The 20042-nt window shown below is 34.0% G+C and overlaps 1 protein-coding gene across 1 annotated transcript in view; it reads right to left on the bottom strand.

Moving 5' to 3' along the window:
- The window catches only part of LOC138283517 (uncharacterized), a 471678-nt gene that overhangs the window by 363685 nt on the left and 87951 nt on the right, over positions 1–20042 (bottom strand). Inside the window, exons 41-51 of the mRNA XM_069221456.1 lie at positions 18196–18462; positions 16343–16606; positions 14645–14911; positions 12792–13055; positions 11092–11358; positions 9239–9502; positions 7538–7804; positions 5701–5964; positions 3810–4076; positions 1957–2220; positions 263–529 (exon numbers count right to left, since the gene is read on the bottom strand). Of these exons, the coding sequence (XP_069077557.1) occupies positions 263–529; positions 1957–2220; positions 3810–4076; positions 5701–5964; positions 7538–7804; positions 9239–9502; positions 11092–11358; positions 12792–13055; positions 14645–14911; positions 16343–16606; positions 18196–18462 (2922 nt within the window). The remainder of the gene's footprint in view (positions 1–262; positions 530–1956; positions 2221–3809; positions 4077–5700; positions 5965–7537; positions 7805–9238; positions 9503–11091; positions 11359–12791; positions 13056–14644; positions 14912–16342; positions 16607–18195; positions 18463–20042) is intronic.

Raw genomic sequence — 20042 nt, 5'->3', positions numbered from 1 at the left:
ATTTGAGATACAGACATCTCCATTGACACATACTCTACATGCTACTTAAAGAGAAGCTGTAGTCTCAAGCAACTTTCATTTTGTAGCTACATTCTTAGTCACAAAAGTGGTTTAAGGTCATGAATTGAAAAAAATAATGGAGGCTAGTAATGATTCACAGGATATTTCTGGGTTCATATTTTAGATTACAGGAAAGTGTTATGGAGATGACCAGTGGTATTTCAATAATGAAATATTCACAAAAAAGTAATACGCCACTTACTTGTATATGAAGAGATGAGCAGAGGTGGACTTGAATAATTATAAACACCAACGGTTACTACGCTTATTGTGTAGTTTGTTCCTGAAACCAGGTTCTCAATATTGGCATGGGTACTGGTGTTTGTGATACTTCCGTTTCCTTGTGAACTGCTGTACGTGATATTGTAAGTCAATTGTATACCACTCATATTTAAAGGCTGATTCCATGAAAACTTGATGCTGTTTCTTTCTGCATCCAAAGATGTCACCGAACCAGGCCGTTCAGGATCTGTTGACCATGAAATTATTTGGCAATTTTAATAGTACACTTCATCAAAAAAGATTTATCTTCTCAATGGCACATTGAAAACATTCACAACAAATTATTTTGTCAATATTTATAAACATCAATCTATACATCTAATTTTTGACGTTCCATTTTATTGTCTATTTATCCATACAATAATCATATACAAATAATCTTGGTGAATAACGATGAAAATTTCATTATTGTAGAGAACTTCATGTTTTATAAACATCTTAGGTTCACAAATATATGTTATAAAAAATCCAACTTTCAGTTACCAATATTTCTTTTTCATAGTAGTATGCTATGTGTGTCATTTGAAATCGTACATAAGGCTACCTTAGTGGTTTAAAACACATGTAAAGGTAGCAGACTTTAGACTCTTCTCCTTTGCAGTATTTGCACATTTTAAAGGGCTGTCTTATAAACCAATATACATAAAAGAACCAAGGCCACAGCAGTGTTTTAATTTTCAGTAGGTGTTGAAGAAATTGTCCTGTTATAGACTAAATGATGGGTTTTTTACACTTTGACATCATGACTTCTCTTTAGTTACTTGAAGAGGATACATTTTAGTGACGTTATTATAATATTTGGCACCGGAGATACCAGGCTTCTTTAAATGAAAGCAGGTGTATTAGTTATATTGAAATTCCTGAGTATTTTCTCATCATAATTGTTAAATAAATGCAATTAGGCTAAATTTTGAAAATCATATATATTACTTAAAGCCACCCAGACTATTTTATTGTGACAATAGCACATCTTGAATAAATGTAATATATCAAAAGTGCTAATTGTATAAAACACCTTATTATTGCTTTTAGTGGATCTTATCTCAGCAGAATGCCTAGACATAAAAGGTAAGTATTATCTACAGAACTATATGTTATAAAGCACACCTAAAGCAATAGGATGCTTTCAAACATGTTTGTAGAGTTGTCCGAAGTATGCTCTTCTCTACCCTAATTATAAATAACACATTTACTCATGATTTTGAAAGCTCCACTCCTCACTTTCAGCGTGGCTATTTGCCCATGTGTAGTAAAGATAAATATACCCTGGTAGTTAAGAAGGACCTAAACAGCATTTTCTATAGGGCAGCTCCAAAATTGACATCACAATAAGAGCATATTTTGATTAAAACTACACAACTTAGACAATTATATTTTTTCAGGAAGTATAATTAAACATTGCATTAATATACACGCATTTGTTCAAGACTTGAGTTTGCAATGTCAAAGACGTACTTTTTTTTAGCCCAAAACTGTATTATACGTGTAGTTATTATTTTTACAATGTACTAAAGGATCAAACCCATACTCATTCTCAGTTTTTGCAGCTTCAGCTTGTTAATGAGACTAAGTGCTATAGACAAAAAAACCAACAGCAGTATCTGCTTAACTTACATGTTGCCTCAGTCACTACTGCTGATGTTTCATTGAAAGGTCCACTTATTGTTGTAATTGTGATACTATATTCTCTGCCGGGAAGTAAGTCTGTAAAATTAACAGGCTTTATTGATGAGGTTGTTTCGTTCTGGGTGACAGCTCCTTGGAGGTACACAGTATACCACTCCACAAGACCAGGTGGAGCGCTCCAATTAACTTCAATGTTATTTGGTGATTTCCTGTTGTTAAGAGTGATATCCTGTGAAGATACTTGAGAAGGCCCTGTAAATGCACAAAACAACAGTAATTGGATCTTTAAGCTCTTCAAGCATCTTAAAGTAGATCATTACAGATTTATTTTTTTAAATGTTTCTTTATTTTATTATCAACAACATAAACGGAGACACATTATGTTTAGTCTCCTCAATACAGCTGATAACAACATTGTATCAGGCATACATATCTCTGTTGTTCATATTTTTACCCACTGTTCTAGCTGGGAGTTGGCATACGAAACATAACAGTTGCAATTAGTAATAACAGCTGCAACAACTATTTCATATTCTCAGCAGCACTGAACTTTTACATCACCACCTCCATCTAGAGAGCACATAATAATATGTTGTACATGATATAGATATGATACGTTTATTCTGTTTAATCAATTTGGTGCAGTTAACTCTTCACCAAACCTGTCCCGCTAACTGAGAATCCATCAATAGCAATCTATTTTGTGTATTACCCCAGTTATCTTTGTACATATCTGATCCATTAGCCAAGTTTGGAATAGGATGTACCTAATCATCAAACCACATATATGGAATACTCTGTATGACCCTCCCCCCAACGAGCATACCTTCGATCATGGAGGATTTTCATCTGATTTGACTTCAATTAAAAGTAATAATACTTCTCGTATACCAGTAACAATAGTTTTACCACATCATTTTAGTTTCTTAAAATACTGAACACTTCAACCTGAGCAGTAACCCAATGTTGTGTGACCTTTGAACATTTGGTAACTTCCCCCTTGTTATCCTACCTTCTTTACAACCTACAGCTATATTATCTTTGTCTGAAAGAAAGGCGAAGTCAATATACCAGTAACTGTATGTTGTCTTGCTTTGCATCATATGCCCCAGCAAACAACCACTTTGATCCCATTATACCCTCCTGCTAGTGAGAGCAATGTGTACCTCAACAACCTCCAACCAAAACTGTGTAATACGACCACATCTCCAGACCATAAGGAAAATCCATCCCTAAAAGGGTTCTCTGAAAGTGATCAAAGAGATGTTAAGCTGCACCAGCACAAAGTTACTGAATGTAAATGTGAATAACACTATTTTGGAAAACACATGTAGTTCACTGTATTTCGGAAATTTCTGAGAATTTATGCAGGATATTTTCCATTTTTGTCAGAGACTTGATTGTAAATCGGAACTGTGCATTGGAGATTTTATAATGCAAAATAGAGTAATGATTTTAACTTTACTGCTAGATTGTTATTTTCATCCAGTCGGCAGAGGGAAGTCACACAAAATGAGAAAGAAATACTTGCAGCATGGTTGTTGTTTTAAAATATTGTGATATGCCTTGAAATCAATAAATTTGAGATAAAGACCTCTCCATTGACACATACTCTACATGATACTTAAAGAGAAGCTGTAGTCTCAAGCAACTTTCATTTTGTAGCTACATTCTTAGTCACAAAAGTGGTTTAAGGTCATGAATTGAAAAAAATAATGGAGGCTAGTAATGATTCACAGGATATTTCTGGGTTCATATTTTAGATTACAGGAAAGTGTTATGGAGATGACCAGTGGTATTTCAATAATGAAATATTCACAAAAAAGAAATACGCCACTTACTTGTATATGAAGATATGAGCAGAGGTGGACTTGAATAATTATAAACACCAACGGTTACTACGCTTATTGTGTAGTTTGTTCCTGAAACCAGGTTCTCAATATTGGCATGGGTACTGGTGTTTGTGATACTTCCGTTTCCTTGTGAACTGCTGTACTTAATATTGTAAGTCAATTGTATACCACTCATATTTAAAGGCTGATTCCATGAAAACTTGATGCTGTTTCTTTCTGCATCCAAAGATGTCACCGAACCAGGCCGTTCAGGATCTGTTGACCATGAAATTATTTGGCAATTTTAATAGTACACTTCATCAAAAATGATTTATCTTCTCAATGGCACATTGAAAACATTCACAACAAATTATTTTGTCAATAAATATTTATAAACATCAATCTATACATCTACTTTTTGACGTTCCATTTTATTGTCTATTTATCCATACAATAATCATATACAAATAATCTTGGTGAATAACGATGAACATTTCATTATTGTAGAGAACTTCATGTTTTATAATCATCTTAGGTTCACAAATATATGTTATAAAAAATTCAACTTTCAGTTACCAATATTTCTTTTTCATAGTAGTATGCTATGTGTGTCATTTGAAATCGTACACAAGGCTACCTTGGTGGTTTAAAACACATGTAAAGGTAGCAGACTTTAGACTCTTCTCCTCTGCAGTATTTGCACATTTTAAAGGGCTGTCTTATAAACCAATATACATAAAAGAACCAAGGCCACAGCAGTGTTTTAATTTTCAGTAGGTGTTGATGAAATTGTCCTGTTATAGACTAAATGATGGGTTTTTTACACTTTGACATCATGACTTCTCTTTAGTGACTTGAAGAGGATACATTTTAGTGACGTTATTATAATATTTGGCACCGGAGATACCAGGCTTCTTTAAATGAAAGCAGGTGTATTACTTATATTGAGATTCCTGAGTATTTTCTCATCATAATTGTTAAATAAATGCAATTAGGCTAAATTTTGAAAATCATATATATTACTTAAAGCCACCCAGACTATTTTATTGTGACAATAGCACATCTCGAATAAATGTAATATATCAAAAGTGGTAATTGTATAAAACACCTTATTATTGCTTGTAGTGGATCTTATCTCAGCAGAATGCCTAGACATAAAAGGTAAGTATTATCTACAGAACTATGGGGGTTATTCTAACTTTGGAGGAGTGTTAATCCGTCCCAAAAGTGACGGTAAAGTGACGGATATACCACCAGCCGTATTACGAGTTCCATAGGATATAATGGACTCGTAATACGGCTGGTGGTAAATCCGTCACTTTTCCGTCACTTTTGGGACGGATTAACACCTCCTCCAAAGTTAGAATAACCCCCTTTATGTTATAAAGCACACCTAAAGCAATAGGATGCTTTCAAACATGTTTGTAGAGTTGTCCGAAGTATGCTCTTCTCTACCCTAATTATAAATTACACATTTACTCATGATTTTGAAAGCTCCACTCCTCACTTTCAGCGTGGCTATTTGGCCATGTGTAGTAAAGATAAATATACCCTGGTAGTTAAGAAGGACCTGAACAGCATTTTCTATAGGGCAGCTCCAAAATTGACATCACAATAAGAGCATATTTTGATTAAAACTGCACAACTTAGACAATTATATTTTTTCAGGAAGTATAATTAAACATTGCATTAATATACACGCATTTGTTCAAGACTTGAGTTTGCAATGTCAAAGACGTACTTTTTTTTAGCCCAAAACTGTATTATACGTTTAGTTATTATTTTTACAATGTACTAAAGGATCAAACCCATACTCATTCTCAGTTTTTGCAGCTTCAGCTTGTTAATGAGACTAAGTGCTATAGACAAAAAAAACAACAGCAGTATCTGCTTAACTTACATGTTGCCTCAGTCACTACTGCTGATGTTTCATTGAAAGGTCCACTTATTGTTGTAATTGTGATACTATATTCTCTGCCGGGAAGTAAGTCTGTAAAATTAACAGGCTTTATTGATGAGGTTGTTTCGTTCTGGATGACAGCTCCTTGGAGGTACACAGTATACCACTCCACAAGACCAGGTGGAGCGCTCCAATTAACTTCAATGTTATTTGGTGATTTCCTGTTGTTAAGAGTGATATCCTGTGAAGATACTTGAGAAGGCCCTGTAAATGCACAAAACAACAGTAATTGCATCTTTAAGCTCTTCAAGCATCTCAAAGTAGATCATTACAGATTTCTTTTTTTTAAATGTTTCTTTATTGTATTATCAACAACATAAACGGAGACATGTTATGTTTAGTCTCCTCAATACAGCTGACAACAACATTGTATCAGGCATACATATCTCTGCTGTTCATATTTTTAGCCACTATTCTAGCTGGGAGTTGGCATGCGAAACATAACAGTGCAATTAGTAATAACAGCTGCAACAACTATTTCATATTCTCAGCAGCCACTGATCTTTTTCATCACCACCTCCCTCCAGAGAGCACATAATAATATGTTGTACATGATATAGATATGATACGCTCATTCTGTTTAATCAATTTGGTGCAGTTAACTCTTCACCAAAACTGTCCGCTAACTGGGAATCCATCAATAGCAATCTATTTTGTCTATTACCCCAGTTATCTTTGTACATATCTGATCCATTAGCCAAGTTTGGAATAGGATGTACCCAATCATCAAAGCACATATATGGAATATTCTGTATGCCCCTCCCCCCAACTAGCATACCTGCGATCATGGAGGATTTTCATCTGATTTGACTTCAATTACAAGTAATAATACCTCTCGTATACCAGTAACAATAGTTTTACCACATCATTTTCGTTTCTTAAAATACTGAACACTTCAACCTCAGCAGTAACCCAATTTTGTGTGACCTTTGAACATTTTGTAACTTCCCCCTTGTTATCCTGCCTTCTTTACAACCTACAGCTATATTATCTTTGTCTGAAAGAAAGGCAAAGTCAATATAGCAGTAACTGTATGTTGTCTTGCTTTGTATCATATGCCCCAGCAAACAAGCACTTGGTTCCCATTATACCCTCCTACCAGTGAGAGCAATGTGTACCTCAACAACCTCAAACCAAAACTGTGTAATATGACCACATCTCCAGACCATAAGGAAAATCCATCTGAAAGTGATCAAAGATATGTTAAGCTGCACCAGCACACAGTTACTGAGTGTAAATGTGAATTGCACTATTTTGGAAAACAAATGTAGTTCACTGTATTTCCGAAATTTCTGAGAATTTATGCAGGATATTTTCAATTTTTGTCAGATACTGGATTGTAAATAGGAACTGTGCATCGGAGCTCTTATAATGCAAAATAGAGTAATGATTTGAACTCTACTGCTAGATTGTCATTTTCATCCAGTAGGCCGAGGGAAGTGACACAAAATGAGTAAGAAATACTTGCATCATGGTTGTTGTTTTATAATATTGTGTATGCCTTGAAATTAATAAATCTGAGATACAGACCTCTCAATTGACACATACTCTACATGCTAATTAAAGAGAAGCTGTAGTCTCAAGCAACTTTCATTTTGTAGCTACATTCTTAGTCACAAAAGTGGTTTAAGGTCATGAATTGAAAAAAACAATGGAGGCTAGTAATGATTCACAGAATATTTCTGGGTTCGTATTTTAGATTACAAGAAAGTGTTATGGAGATGACCAGTGTTATTTCAATAATGAAATATTCACAATAAAGGAATACGCCACTTACTTGTATATGAAGAGATGAGCAGAGGTGGACTTGAATAATTATAAACACCAACGGTTACTACACTTATTGTGTAGTTTGTTCCTGAAACCAGGTTCTCAATATTGGCATAGGTACTGGTGTTTGTGATACTTCTGTTTCCTTGTGAACTGCTGTACGTGATATTGTAAGTCAATTGTATACCACTCATATTTAAAGGCTGATTCCATGAAAACTTGATGCTGTTTCTTTCTGCATTCAAAGATGTCACCGAACCAGGCCGTTCAGGATCTGTTGACCATGAAATTATTTGGCAATTTTAATAGTACACTTCATCAAAAATAATTTATCTTCTCAATGGCACATTGAAAACATTCACAAAAAATTATTTTGTCAATAAATATTTATAAACATCAATCTATACATCTACTTTTTGACGTTCCATTTTATTGTCTATTTATCCATACAATAATCATATACAAATAATCTTGGTGAATAACCATGAACATTTCATTATTATTGAGAACTTCATGTTTTATAATCATCTTAGGTTCGCAAATATATGTTATAAAAAATTCAACTTTCAGTTACCAATATTTCTTTTTCATAGTAGTATGCTATATGTGTCATTTGAAATCGTACATAAGGCTAACTTAGTGGTTTAAAACACATGTAAAGGTAGCAGACTTTAGACTCTTCTCCTTTGCAGTATTTGCACATTTTAAAGGGCTGTCTTATAAACCAATATACATAAAAGAACGAAGGCCACAGTAGTGTTTTAATTTTCAGTAGGTGTTGATGAAATTATCCTGTTATAGACCAAAATGATGGGTTTTTTTACACTTTGACATCATGCCTTCTCTTTAGTGACTTGAAGAGGATACATTTTAGTGACGTTCTTATAATATTTGGCACTGGAGATACCAGGCTTCTTTAAATGAAAGCAGGTGTAGTACTTATATTGAAATTCCTGAGTATTTTCTCATCATAATTGTTAAATAATTGTAATTATGCTAAATTTAGAAAATCATATATATTACTTAAAGACACCCAGACTGTTTTATTGTTGACAATATCACATCTCGAATAAATTTAATATATCAAAAGTGCTAATTGCATAAAACACCTTCTTATTGCTTGTAGTGGATCTTATCTCAGCAGAATGCCTAAACAGAAAAGGTAAGTATTATCTACAGAACTATATGTTATAAAGCACACCTATAGCAATTGGATGCTTTCAAACATGTTTGTAGAGTTGTTCGAAGTATGCTCTTCTCTACCCTAATTATAAATTACACATTTACTCATGATTTTGAAAGCTCCACTCCTCACTTTCAGCGTGGCTATTTGGCCACGTGTAGTAAAGATAAATATACCCTGGTAGTTAAGAAGGACCTAAACAGCATTTTCTATAGGGCAGCTCCAAAACTGACATCACAATAAGAGCATATTTTGATTAAAACTACACAACTTAGACAATGATATTTTTTCAGGAAGTATAATTAAACATTGCATTAATATACACGCATTTGTTCAAGACTTGAGTTTGCAATGTCAAAGACGTACTTTTATTTAGCCAAAAACTGTATTATACGTGTAGTTATTATTTTAACAATGTACTAAAGGATCAAGCCCATACTCATTCTCAGGTTTTGCAGCTTCAGCTTGTTAATGAGACTAAGTGCTATACACAAAAAAAACAACAGCAGTATCTGCTTAACTTACATGTTGCCTCAGTCACTACTGCTGATGTTTCATTGAAAGGTCCACTTATTGTTGTAATTGTGATACAATATTCTCTGCCGGGAAGTAAGTCTGTAAAATTAACAGGCTTTATCGATGAGGTTTTTTTGTTCTGGGAGACAGCTCCTTGGAGGTACACATTATACCACTCCACAAGACCAGGTGGAGCACTCCAATTGACTTCAATGTTATTTGGTGATTTCCTGTTGTTAAGAGTGATATCCTGCGAAGATACTTGAGAAGGCCCTATCAATGCACAAAACAATAGTAATTGGATCTTTAAGCTCTTCAAGCATCTCAAAGTAGATCATTACAGATTTATTTTTTGAAAATGTTTCTTTATTGTATTATCAACAACATAAAGGGAGACATGTTATGTTTAGTCTCCTCAATACAGCTGACAACAACATTGTATCAGGCATACATATCTCTGTTGTTCATATTTTTACCCACTGTTCTAGCTGGGAGTTGGCATGCGAAACATAACAGTTGCAATTAGTAATAACAGCTGCAACAACTATTTCATATTCTCAGCAGCCACTGATCTTTTACATCACCACCTCCCTCTAGAGAGCACATAATAATATGTTGTACATGATATAGATATGATACGCTCATTCTGTTTAATCAATTTGGTGCAGTTAACTCTTCACCAAACCTGTCCGCTAACTGAGAATCCATCAATAGCATTCTATTTTGTCTATTACCCCATTTATCTTTGTACATATCTGATCCATTAGCCAAGTTTGGAATAGGATGTACCTAACCATCAAAGCACATATATGGAATATTCTGTATGCCCCTCCCCCCAACTAGCATACCTGCAATCATGGAGGATTTTCATCTGATTTGACTTCAATTACAAGTAATAATACTTCTCGTATACCAGTAACAATAGTTTTACCACATCATTTTAGTTTCTTAAAATACTGAACACTTCAACCTCAGCAGTAACCCAATGTTGTGTGACCTTTGAAAATTTTGTAACTTCCCCCTTGTTATCCTGCCTTCTTTACAACCTACAGCTATATTATCTTTGTCTGAAAGAAAGGCAAAGTCAATATACCAGTAACTGTATGTTGTCTTGCTTTGTATCATATGCCCCAGCAAACAAGCACTTGGTTCCCATTATACCCTCCTGCCAGTGAGAGCAATGTGTACCTCAACAACCTCAAACCAAAACTGTGTAATATGACCACATCTCCAGACCATAAGGAAAATCCATCCCTAAAAGGGTTCTCTGAAAGTGATCAAAGATATGTTAAGCTGCACCAGCACACAGTTACTGAGTGTAAATGTGAATTGCACTATTTTGGAAAACAAATGTAGTTCACTGTATTTCCGAAATTTCTGAGAATTTATGCAGGATATTTTCAATTTTTGTCAGATACTGGATTGTAAATAGGAACTGTGCATCGGAGCTCTTATAATGCAAAATAGAGTAATGATTTGAACTCTACTGCTAGATTGTCATTTTCATCCAGTAGGCCGAGGGAAGTGACACAAAATGAGTAAGAAATACTTGCATCATGGTTGTTGTTTTATAATATTGTGTATGCCTTGAAATTAATAAATCTGAGATACAGACCTCTCAATTGACACATACTCTACATGCTAATTAAAGAGAAGCTGTAGTCTCAAGCAACTTTCATTTTGTAGCTACATTCTTAGTCACAAAAGTGGTTTAAGGTCATGAATTGAAAAAAACAATGGAGGCTAGTAATGATTCACAGAATATTTCTGGGTTCGTATTTTAGATTACAAGAAAGTGTTATGGAGATGACCAGTGTTATTTCAATAATGAAATATTCACAATAAAGGAATACGCCACTTACTTGTATATGAAGAGATGAGCAGAGGTGGACTTGAATAATTATAAACACCAACGGTTACTACACTTATTGTGTAGTTTGTTCCTGAAACCAGGTTCTCAATATTGGCATAGGTACTGGTGTTTGTGATACTTCTGTTTCCTTGTGAACTGCTGTACGTGATATTGTAAGTCAATTGTATACCACTCATATTTAAAGGCTGATTCCATGAAAACTTGATGCTGTTTCTTTCTGCATTCAAAGATGTCACCGAACCAGGCCGTTCAGGATCTGTTGACCATGAAATTATTTGGCAATTTTAATAGTACACTTCATCAAAAATAATTTATCTTCTCAATGGCACATTGAAAACATTCACAAAAAATTATTTTGTCAATAAATATTTATAAACATCAATCTATACATCTACTTTTTGACGTTCCATTTTATTGTCTATTTATCCATACAATAATCATATACAAATAATCTTGGTGAATAACCATGAACATTTCATTATTATTGAGAACTTCATGTTTTATAATCATCTTAGGTTCGCAAATATATGTTATAAAAAATTCAACTTTCAGTTACCAATATTTCTTTTTCATAGTAGTATGCTATATGTGTCATTTGAAATCGTACATAAGGCTAACTTAGTGGTTTAAAACACATGTAAAGGTAGCAGACTTTAGACTCTTCTCCTTTGCAGTATTTGCACATTTTAAAGGGCTGTCTTATAAACCAATATACATAAAAGAACGAAGGCCACAGTAGTGTTTTAATTTTCAGTAGGTGTTGATGAAATTATCCTGTTATAGACCAAAATGATGGGTTTTTTTACACTTTGACATCATGCCTTCTCTTTAGTGACTTGAAGAGGATACATTTTAGTGACGTTCTTATAATATTTGGCACTGGAGATACCAGGCTTCTTTAAATGAAAGCAGGTGTAGTACTTATATTGAAATTCCTGAGTATTTTCTCATCATAATTGTTAAATAATTGTAATTATGCTAAATTTAGAAAATCATATATATTACTTAAAGACACCCAGACTGTTTTATTGTTGACAATATCACATCTCGAATAAATTTAATATATCAAAAGTGCTAATTGCATAAAACACCTTCTTATTGCTTGTAGTGGATCTTATCTCAGCAGAATGCCTAAACAGAAAAGGTAAGTATTATCTACAGAACTATATGTTATAAAGCACACCTATAGCAATTGGATGCTTTCAAACATGTTTGTAGAGTTGTTCGAAGTATGCTCTTCTCTACCCTAATTATAAATTACACATTTACTCATGATTTTGAAAGCTCCACTCCTCACTTTCAGCGTGGCTATTTGGCCACGTGTAGTAAAGATAAATATACCCTGGTAGTTAAGAAGGACCTAAACAGCATTTTCTATAGGGCAGCTCCAAAACTGACATCACAATAAGAGCATATTTTGATTAAAACTACACAACTTAGACAATGATATTTTTTCAGGAAGTATAATTAAACATTGCATTAATATACACGAATTTGTTCAAGACTTGAGTTTGCAATGTCAAAGACGTACTTTTTTTTAGCCAAAAACTGTATTATACGTGTAGTTATTATTTTAACAATGTACTAAAGGATCAAGCCCATACTCATTCTCAGGTTTTGCAGCTTCAGCTTGTTAATGAGACTAAGTGCTATACACAAAAAAACAACAGCAGTATCTGCTTAACTTACATGTTGCCTCAGTCACTACTGCTGATGTTTCATTGAAAGGTCCACTTATTGTTGTAATTGTGATACTATATTCTCTGCCGGGAAGTAAGTCTGTAAAATTAACAGGCTTTATCGATGAGGTTGTTTTGTTCTGGGAGACAGCTCCTTGGAGGTACACATTATACCACTCCACAAGACCAGGTGGAGCACTCCAATTGACTTCAATGTTATTTGGTGATTTCCTGTTGTTAAGAGTGATATCCTGCGAAGATACTTGAGAAGGCCCTATCAATGCACAAAACAACAGTAATTGGATCTTTAAGCTCTTCAAGCATCTCAAAGTAGATCATTACAGATTTATTTTTTGAAAATGTTTCTTTATTTTATTATCAACAACATAAACGGAGACATGTTATGTTTAGTCTCCTCCATACAGCTGACAACAACATTGTATCAGGCATACATATCTCTGTTGTTCATATTTTTACCCACTGTTCTAGCTGGGAGTTGGCATGCAAAACATTACAGTTGCAATTAGTAATAACAGCTGCAACAACTATTTCATATTCTCAGCAGCCACTGATCTTTTACATCACCACCTCCCTCTAGAGAGCATATAATAATATGTTGTACATGATATAGATATGATACGCTCATTCTGTTTAATCAATTTGGTGCAGTTAACTCTTCACCAAACCTGTCCGCTAACTGAGAATCCATCAATAGCATTCTATTTTGTCTATTACCCCATTTATCTTTGTACATATCTGATCCATTAGCCAAGTTTGGAATAGGATGTACCTAACCATCAAAGCACATATATGGAATATTCTGTATGCCCCTCCCCCCAACTAGCATACCTGCAATCATGGAGGATTTTCATCTGATTTGACTTCAATTACAAGTAATAATACTTCTCGTATACCAGTAACAATAGTTTTACCACATCATTTTAGTTTCTTAAAATACTGAACACTTCAACCTCAGCAGTAACCCAATGTTGTGTGACCTTTGAACATTTTGTAACTTCCCCCTTGTTATCCTGCCTTCTTTACAACCTACAGCTATATTATCTTTGTCTGAAAGAAAGGCAAAGTCAATATACCAGTAACTGTATGTTGTCTTGCTTTGTATCATATGCCCCAGCAAACAAGCACTTGGTTCCCATTATACCCTCCTGCCAGTGAGAGCAATGTGTACCTCAACAACCTCAAACCAAAACTGTGTAATATGACCACATCTCCAGACCATAAGGAAAATCCATCCCTAAAAGGGTTCTCTGAAAGTGATCAAAGATATGTTAAGCTGCACCAGCACACAGTTACTGAGTGTAAATGAGAATTGCACTATTTTGGAAAAAAAATGTAGTTCACTGTATTTCCGAAATTTCTGAGAATTTATGCAGGATATTTTCAATTTTTGTCAGATACTGGATTGTAAATAGGAACTGTGCATCGGAGATTTTATAATGCAAAATAGAGTCATGATTTTAACTCTACTGCTAGATTGTCATTTTCATCCAGTAGGCCGAGGGAAGTGACACAAAATGAGTAAGAAATACTTGCATCATGGTTGTTGTTTTATAATATTGTGATATGCCTTGAAATTAATAAATCTGAGATACAGACCTCTCAATTGACACATAATCTACATGCTAATTAAAGAGAAGCTGTAGTCTCAAGCAACTTTCATTTTGTAGCTACATTCTTAGTCACAAAAGTGGTTTAAGGTCATGAATTGAAAAAAACAATTGAGGCTAGTAATGATTCACAGAATATTTCTGGATTCGTATTTAGATTACAAGAAAGTGTTATGGAGATGACCAGTGGTATTTCAATAATGAAATATTCACAATAAAGGAATACGCCACTTACTTGTATATGAAGAGATGAGCAGAGGTGGACTTGAATAATTATAAACACCCACTGTGACTACACTTATTGTGTAGTTTGTTCCTGAAACCAGGTTCTCAATATTGGCATAGGTACTGGTGTTTGTGATACTTCTGTTTCCTTGTGAACTGTTGTACGTGATATTGTAAGTCAATTGTATACCACTCATATTTAAAGGCTGATTCCATGAAAACTTGATGCTGTTTCTTTCTGCATCCAAAGATGTCACCGAACCAGGCCGTTCAGGATCTGTTGACCATGAAATTATTTGGCAATTTTAATAGTACACTTCATCAAAAATAATTTATCTTCTCAATGGCACATTGAAAACATTCACAAAAAATTATTTTGTCAATAAATATTTATAAACATCAATCTATACATCTACTTTTTGACGTTCCATTTTATTGTCTATTTATCCATACAATAATCATATACAAATAATCTTGGTGAATAACGATGAAAATTTCATTATTGTAGAGAACTTCATGTTTTATAAACATCTTAGGTTCACAAATATATGTTATAAAAAATCCAACTTTCAGTTACCAATATTTCTTTTTCATAGTAGTATGCTATGTGTGTCATTTGAAATCGTACATAAGGCTACCTTAGTGGTTTAAAACACATGTAAAGGTAGCAGACTTTAGACTCTTCTCCTTTGCAGTATTTGCACATTTTAAAGGGCTGTCTTATAAACCAATATACATAAAAGAACCAAGGCCACAGCAGTGTTTTAATTTTCAGTAGGTGTTGAAGAAATTGTCCTGTTATAGACTAAATGATGGTTTTTTTACACTTTGACATCATGACTTCTCTTTAGTTACTTGAAGAGGATACATTTTAGTGACGTTATTATAATATTTGGCACCGGAGATACCAGGCTTCTTTAAATGAAAGCAGGTGTATTAGTTATATTGAAATTCCTGAGTATTTTCTCATCATAATTGTTAAATAAATGCAATTAGGCTAAATTTTGAAAATCATATATATTACTTAAAGCCACCCAGACTATTTTATTGTGACAATAGCACATCTTGAATAAATGTAATATATCAAAAGTGCTAATTGTATAAAACACCTTATTATTGCTTTTAGTGGATCTTATCTCAGCAGAATGCCTAGACATAAAAGGTAAGTATTATCTACAGAACTATATGTTATAAAGCACATCTAAAGCAATAGGATGCTTTCAAACATGTTTGTAGAGTTGTCCGAAGTATGCTCTTCTCTACCCTAATTATAAATAACACATTTACTCATGATTTTGAAAGCTCCACTCCTCACTTTCAGCGTGGCTATTTGGCCATGTGTAGTAAAGATAAATATACCCTGGTAGTTAAGAAGGACCTAAACAGCATTTTCTATAGGGCAGCTCCAAAATTGACATCACAATAAGAGCATATTTTGATTAAAACTACACAACTTAGACAATGATATTTTTTCAGGAAGTATAATTAAACATTGCATTAATATACACGCATTTGTTCAAGACTTGAGTTTGCAATGTCAAAGACGTACTTTTTTTTAGCCCAAAACTGTATTATACGTGTAGTTATTATTTTTACAATGTACTAAAGGATCAAACCCATACTCATTCTCAGTTTTTGCAGCTTCAGCTTGTTAATGAGACTAAGTGCTATAGACAAAAAAACCAACAGCAGTATCTGCTTAACTTACATGTTGCCTCAGTCACTACTGCTGATGTTTCATTGAAAGGTCCACTTATTGTTGTAATTGTGATACTATATTCTCTGCCGGGAAGTAAGTCTGTAAAATTAACAGGCTTTATTGATGAGGTTGTTTCGTTCTGGGTGACAGCTCCTTGGAGGTACACAGTATACCACTCCACAAGACCAGGTGGAGCGCTCCAATTAACTTCAATGTTATTTGGTGATTTCCTGTTGTTAAGAGTGATATCCTGTGAAGATACTTGAGAAGGCCCTGTAAATGCACAAAACAACAGTAATTGGATCTTTAAGCTCTTCAAGCATCTTAAAGTAGATCATTACAGATTTATTTTTTTAAATGTTTCTTTATTTTATTATCAACAACATAAACGGAGACACATTATGTTTAGTCTCCTCAATACAGCTGATAACAACATTGTATCAGGCATACATATCTCTGTTGTTCATATTTTTACCCACTGTTCTAGCTGGGAGTTGGCATACGAAACATAACAGTTGCAATTAGTAATAACAGCTGCAACAACTATTTCATATTCTCAGCAGCACTGAACTTTTACATCACCACCTCCATCTAGAGAGCACATAATAATATGTTGTACATGATATAGATATGATACGTTTATTCTGTTTAATCAATTTGGTGCAGTTAACTCTTCACCAAACCTGTCCCGCTAACTGAGAATCCATCAATAGCAATCTATTTTGTGTATTACCCCAGTTATCTTTGTACATATCTGATCCATTAGCCAAGTTTGGAATAGGATGTACCTAATCATCAAACCACATATATGGAATACTCTGTATGACCCTCCCCCCAACGAGCATACCTTCGATCATGGAGGATTTTCATCTGATTTGACTTCAATTAAAAGTAACAATACTTCTCGTATACCAGTAACAATAGTTTTACCACATCATTTTAGTTTCTTAAAATACTGAACACTTCAACCTGAGCAGTAACCCAATGTTGTGTGACCTTTGAACATTTGGTAACTTCCCCCTTGTTATCCTGCCTTCTTTACAACCTACAGCTATATTATCTTTGTCTGAAAGAAAGGCGAAGTCAATATACCAGTAACTGTATGTTGTCTTGCTTTGCATCATATGCCCCAGCAAACAACCACTTTGATCCCATTATACCCTCCTGCTAGTGAGAGCAATGTGTACCTCAACAACCTCCAACCAAAACTGTGTAATACGACCACATCTCCAGACCATAAGGAAAATCCATCCCTAAAAGGGTTCTCTGAAAGTGATCAAAGAGATGTTAAGCTGCACCAGCACAAAGTTACTGAATGTAAATGTGAATAGCACTATTTTGGAAAACACATGTAGTTCACTGTATTTCGGAAATTTCTGAGAATTTATGCAGGATATTTTCCATTTTTGTCAGAGACTTGATTGTAAATCGGAACTGTGCATTGGAGATTTTATAATGCAAAATAGAGTAATGATTTTAACTTTACTGCTAGATTGTTATTTTCATCCAGTCGGCAGAGGGAAGTCACACAAAATGAGAAAGAAATACTTGCAGCATGGTTGTTGTTTTAAAATATTGTGATATGCCTTGAAATCAATAAATTTGAGATAAAGACCTCTCCATTGACACATACTCTACATGATACTTAAAGAGAAGCTGTAGTCTCAAGCAACTTTCATTTTGTAGCTACATTCTTAGTCACAAAAGTGGTTTAAGGTCATGAATTGAAAAAAATAATGGAGGCTAGTAATGATTCACAGGATATTTCTGGGTTCATATTTTAGATTACAGGAAAGTGTTATGGAGATGACCAGTGGTATTTCAATAATGAAATATTCACAAAAAAGAAATACGCCACTTACTTGTATATGAAGATATGAGCAGAGGTGGACTTGAATAATTATAAACACCAACGGTTACTACGCTTATTGTGTAGTTTGTTCCTGAAACCAGGTTCTCAATATTGGCATGGGTACTGGTGTTTGTGATACTTCCGTTTCCTTGTGAACTGCTGTACTTAATATTGTAAGTCAATTGTATACCACTCATATTTAAAGGCTGATTCCATGAAAACTTGATGCTGTTTCTTTCTGCATCCAAAGATGTCACCGAACCAGGCCGTTCAGGATCTGTTGACCATGAAATTATTTGGCAATTTTAATAGTACACTTCATCAAAAATGATTTATCTTCTCAATGGCACATTGAAAACATTCACAACAAATTATTTTGTCAATAAATATTTATAAACATCAATCTATACATCTACTTTTTGACGTTCCATTTTATTGTCTATTTATCCATACAATAATCATATACAAATAATCTTGGTGAATAACGATGAACATTTCATTATTGTAGAGAACTTCATGTTTTATAATCATCTTAGGTTCACAAATATATGTTATAAAAAATTCAACTTTCAGTTACCAATATTTCTTTTTCATAGTAGTATGCTATGTGTGTCATTTGAAATCGTACATAAGGCTACCTTAGTGGTTTAAAACACATGTAAAGGTAGCAGACTTTAGACTCTTCTCCTCTGCAGTATTTGCACATTTTAAAGGGCTGTCTTATAAACCAATATACATAAAAGAACCAAGGCCACAGCAGTGTTTTAATTTTCAGTAGGTGTTGATGAAATTGTCCTGTTATAGACTAAATGATGGGTTTTTTACACTTTGACATCATGACTTCTCTTTAGTGACTTGAAGAGGATACATTTTAGTGACGTTATTATAATATTTGGCACCGGAGATACCAGGCTTCTTTAAATGAAAGCAGGTGTATTACTTATATTGAGATTCCTGAGTATTTTCTCATCATAATTGTTAAATAAATGCAATTAGGCTAAATTTTGAAAATCATATATATTACTTAAAGCCACCCAGACTATTTTATTGTGACAATAGCACATCTCGAATAAATGTAATATATCAAAAGTGGTAATTGTATAAAACACCTTATTATTGCTTGTAGTGGATCTTATCTCAGCAGAATGCCTAGACATAAAAGGTAAGTATTATCTACAGAACTATGGGGGTTATTCTAACTTTGGAGGAGTGTTAATCCGTCCCAAAAGTGACGGTAAAGTGACGGATATACCACCAGCCGTATTACGAGTTCCATAGGATTTAATGGACTCGTAATACGGCTGGTGGTAAATCCGTCACTTTTCCGTCACTTTTGGGACGGATTAACACCTCCTCCAAAGTTAGAATAACCCCCTTTATGTTATAAAGCACACCTAAAGCAATAGGATGCTTTCAAACATGTTTGTAGAGTTGTCCGAAGTATGCTCTTCTCTACCCTAATTATAAATTACACATTTACTCATGATTTTGAAAGCTCCACTCCTCACTTTCAGCGTGGCTATTTGGCCATGTGTAGTAAAGATAAATATACCCTGGTAGTTAAGAAGGACCTGAACAGCATTTTCTATAGGGCAGCTCCAAAATTGACATCACAATAAGAGCATATTTTGATTAAAACTGCACAACTTAGACAATGATATTTTTTCAGGAAGTATAATTAAACATTGCATTAATATACACGCATTTGTTCAAGACTTGAGTTTGCAATGTCAAAGACGTACTTTTTTTTAGCCCAAAACTGTATTATACGTTTAGTTATTATTTTTACAATGTACTAAAGGATCAAACCCATACTCATTCTCAGTTTTTGCAGCTTCAGCTTGTTAATGAGACTAA

The sequence above is a fragment of the Pleurodeles waltl genome, chromosome 3_1 (genome assembly GCF_031143425.1).
Source record: "Pleurodeles waltl isolate 20211129_DDA chromosome 3_1, aPleWal1.hap1.20221129, whole genome shotgun sequence".
Classification (NCBI taxonomy): domain Eukaryota; kingdom Metazoa; phylum Chordata; class Amphibia; order Caudata; family Salamandridae; genus Pleurodeles; species Pleurodeles waltl.
This window is presented reverse-complemented; position numbering and strand designations above follow the sequence as displayed.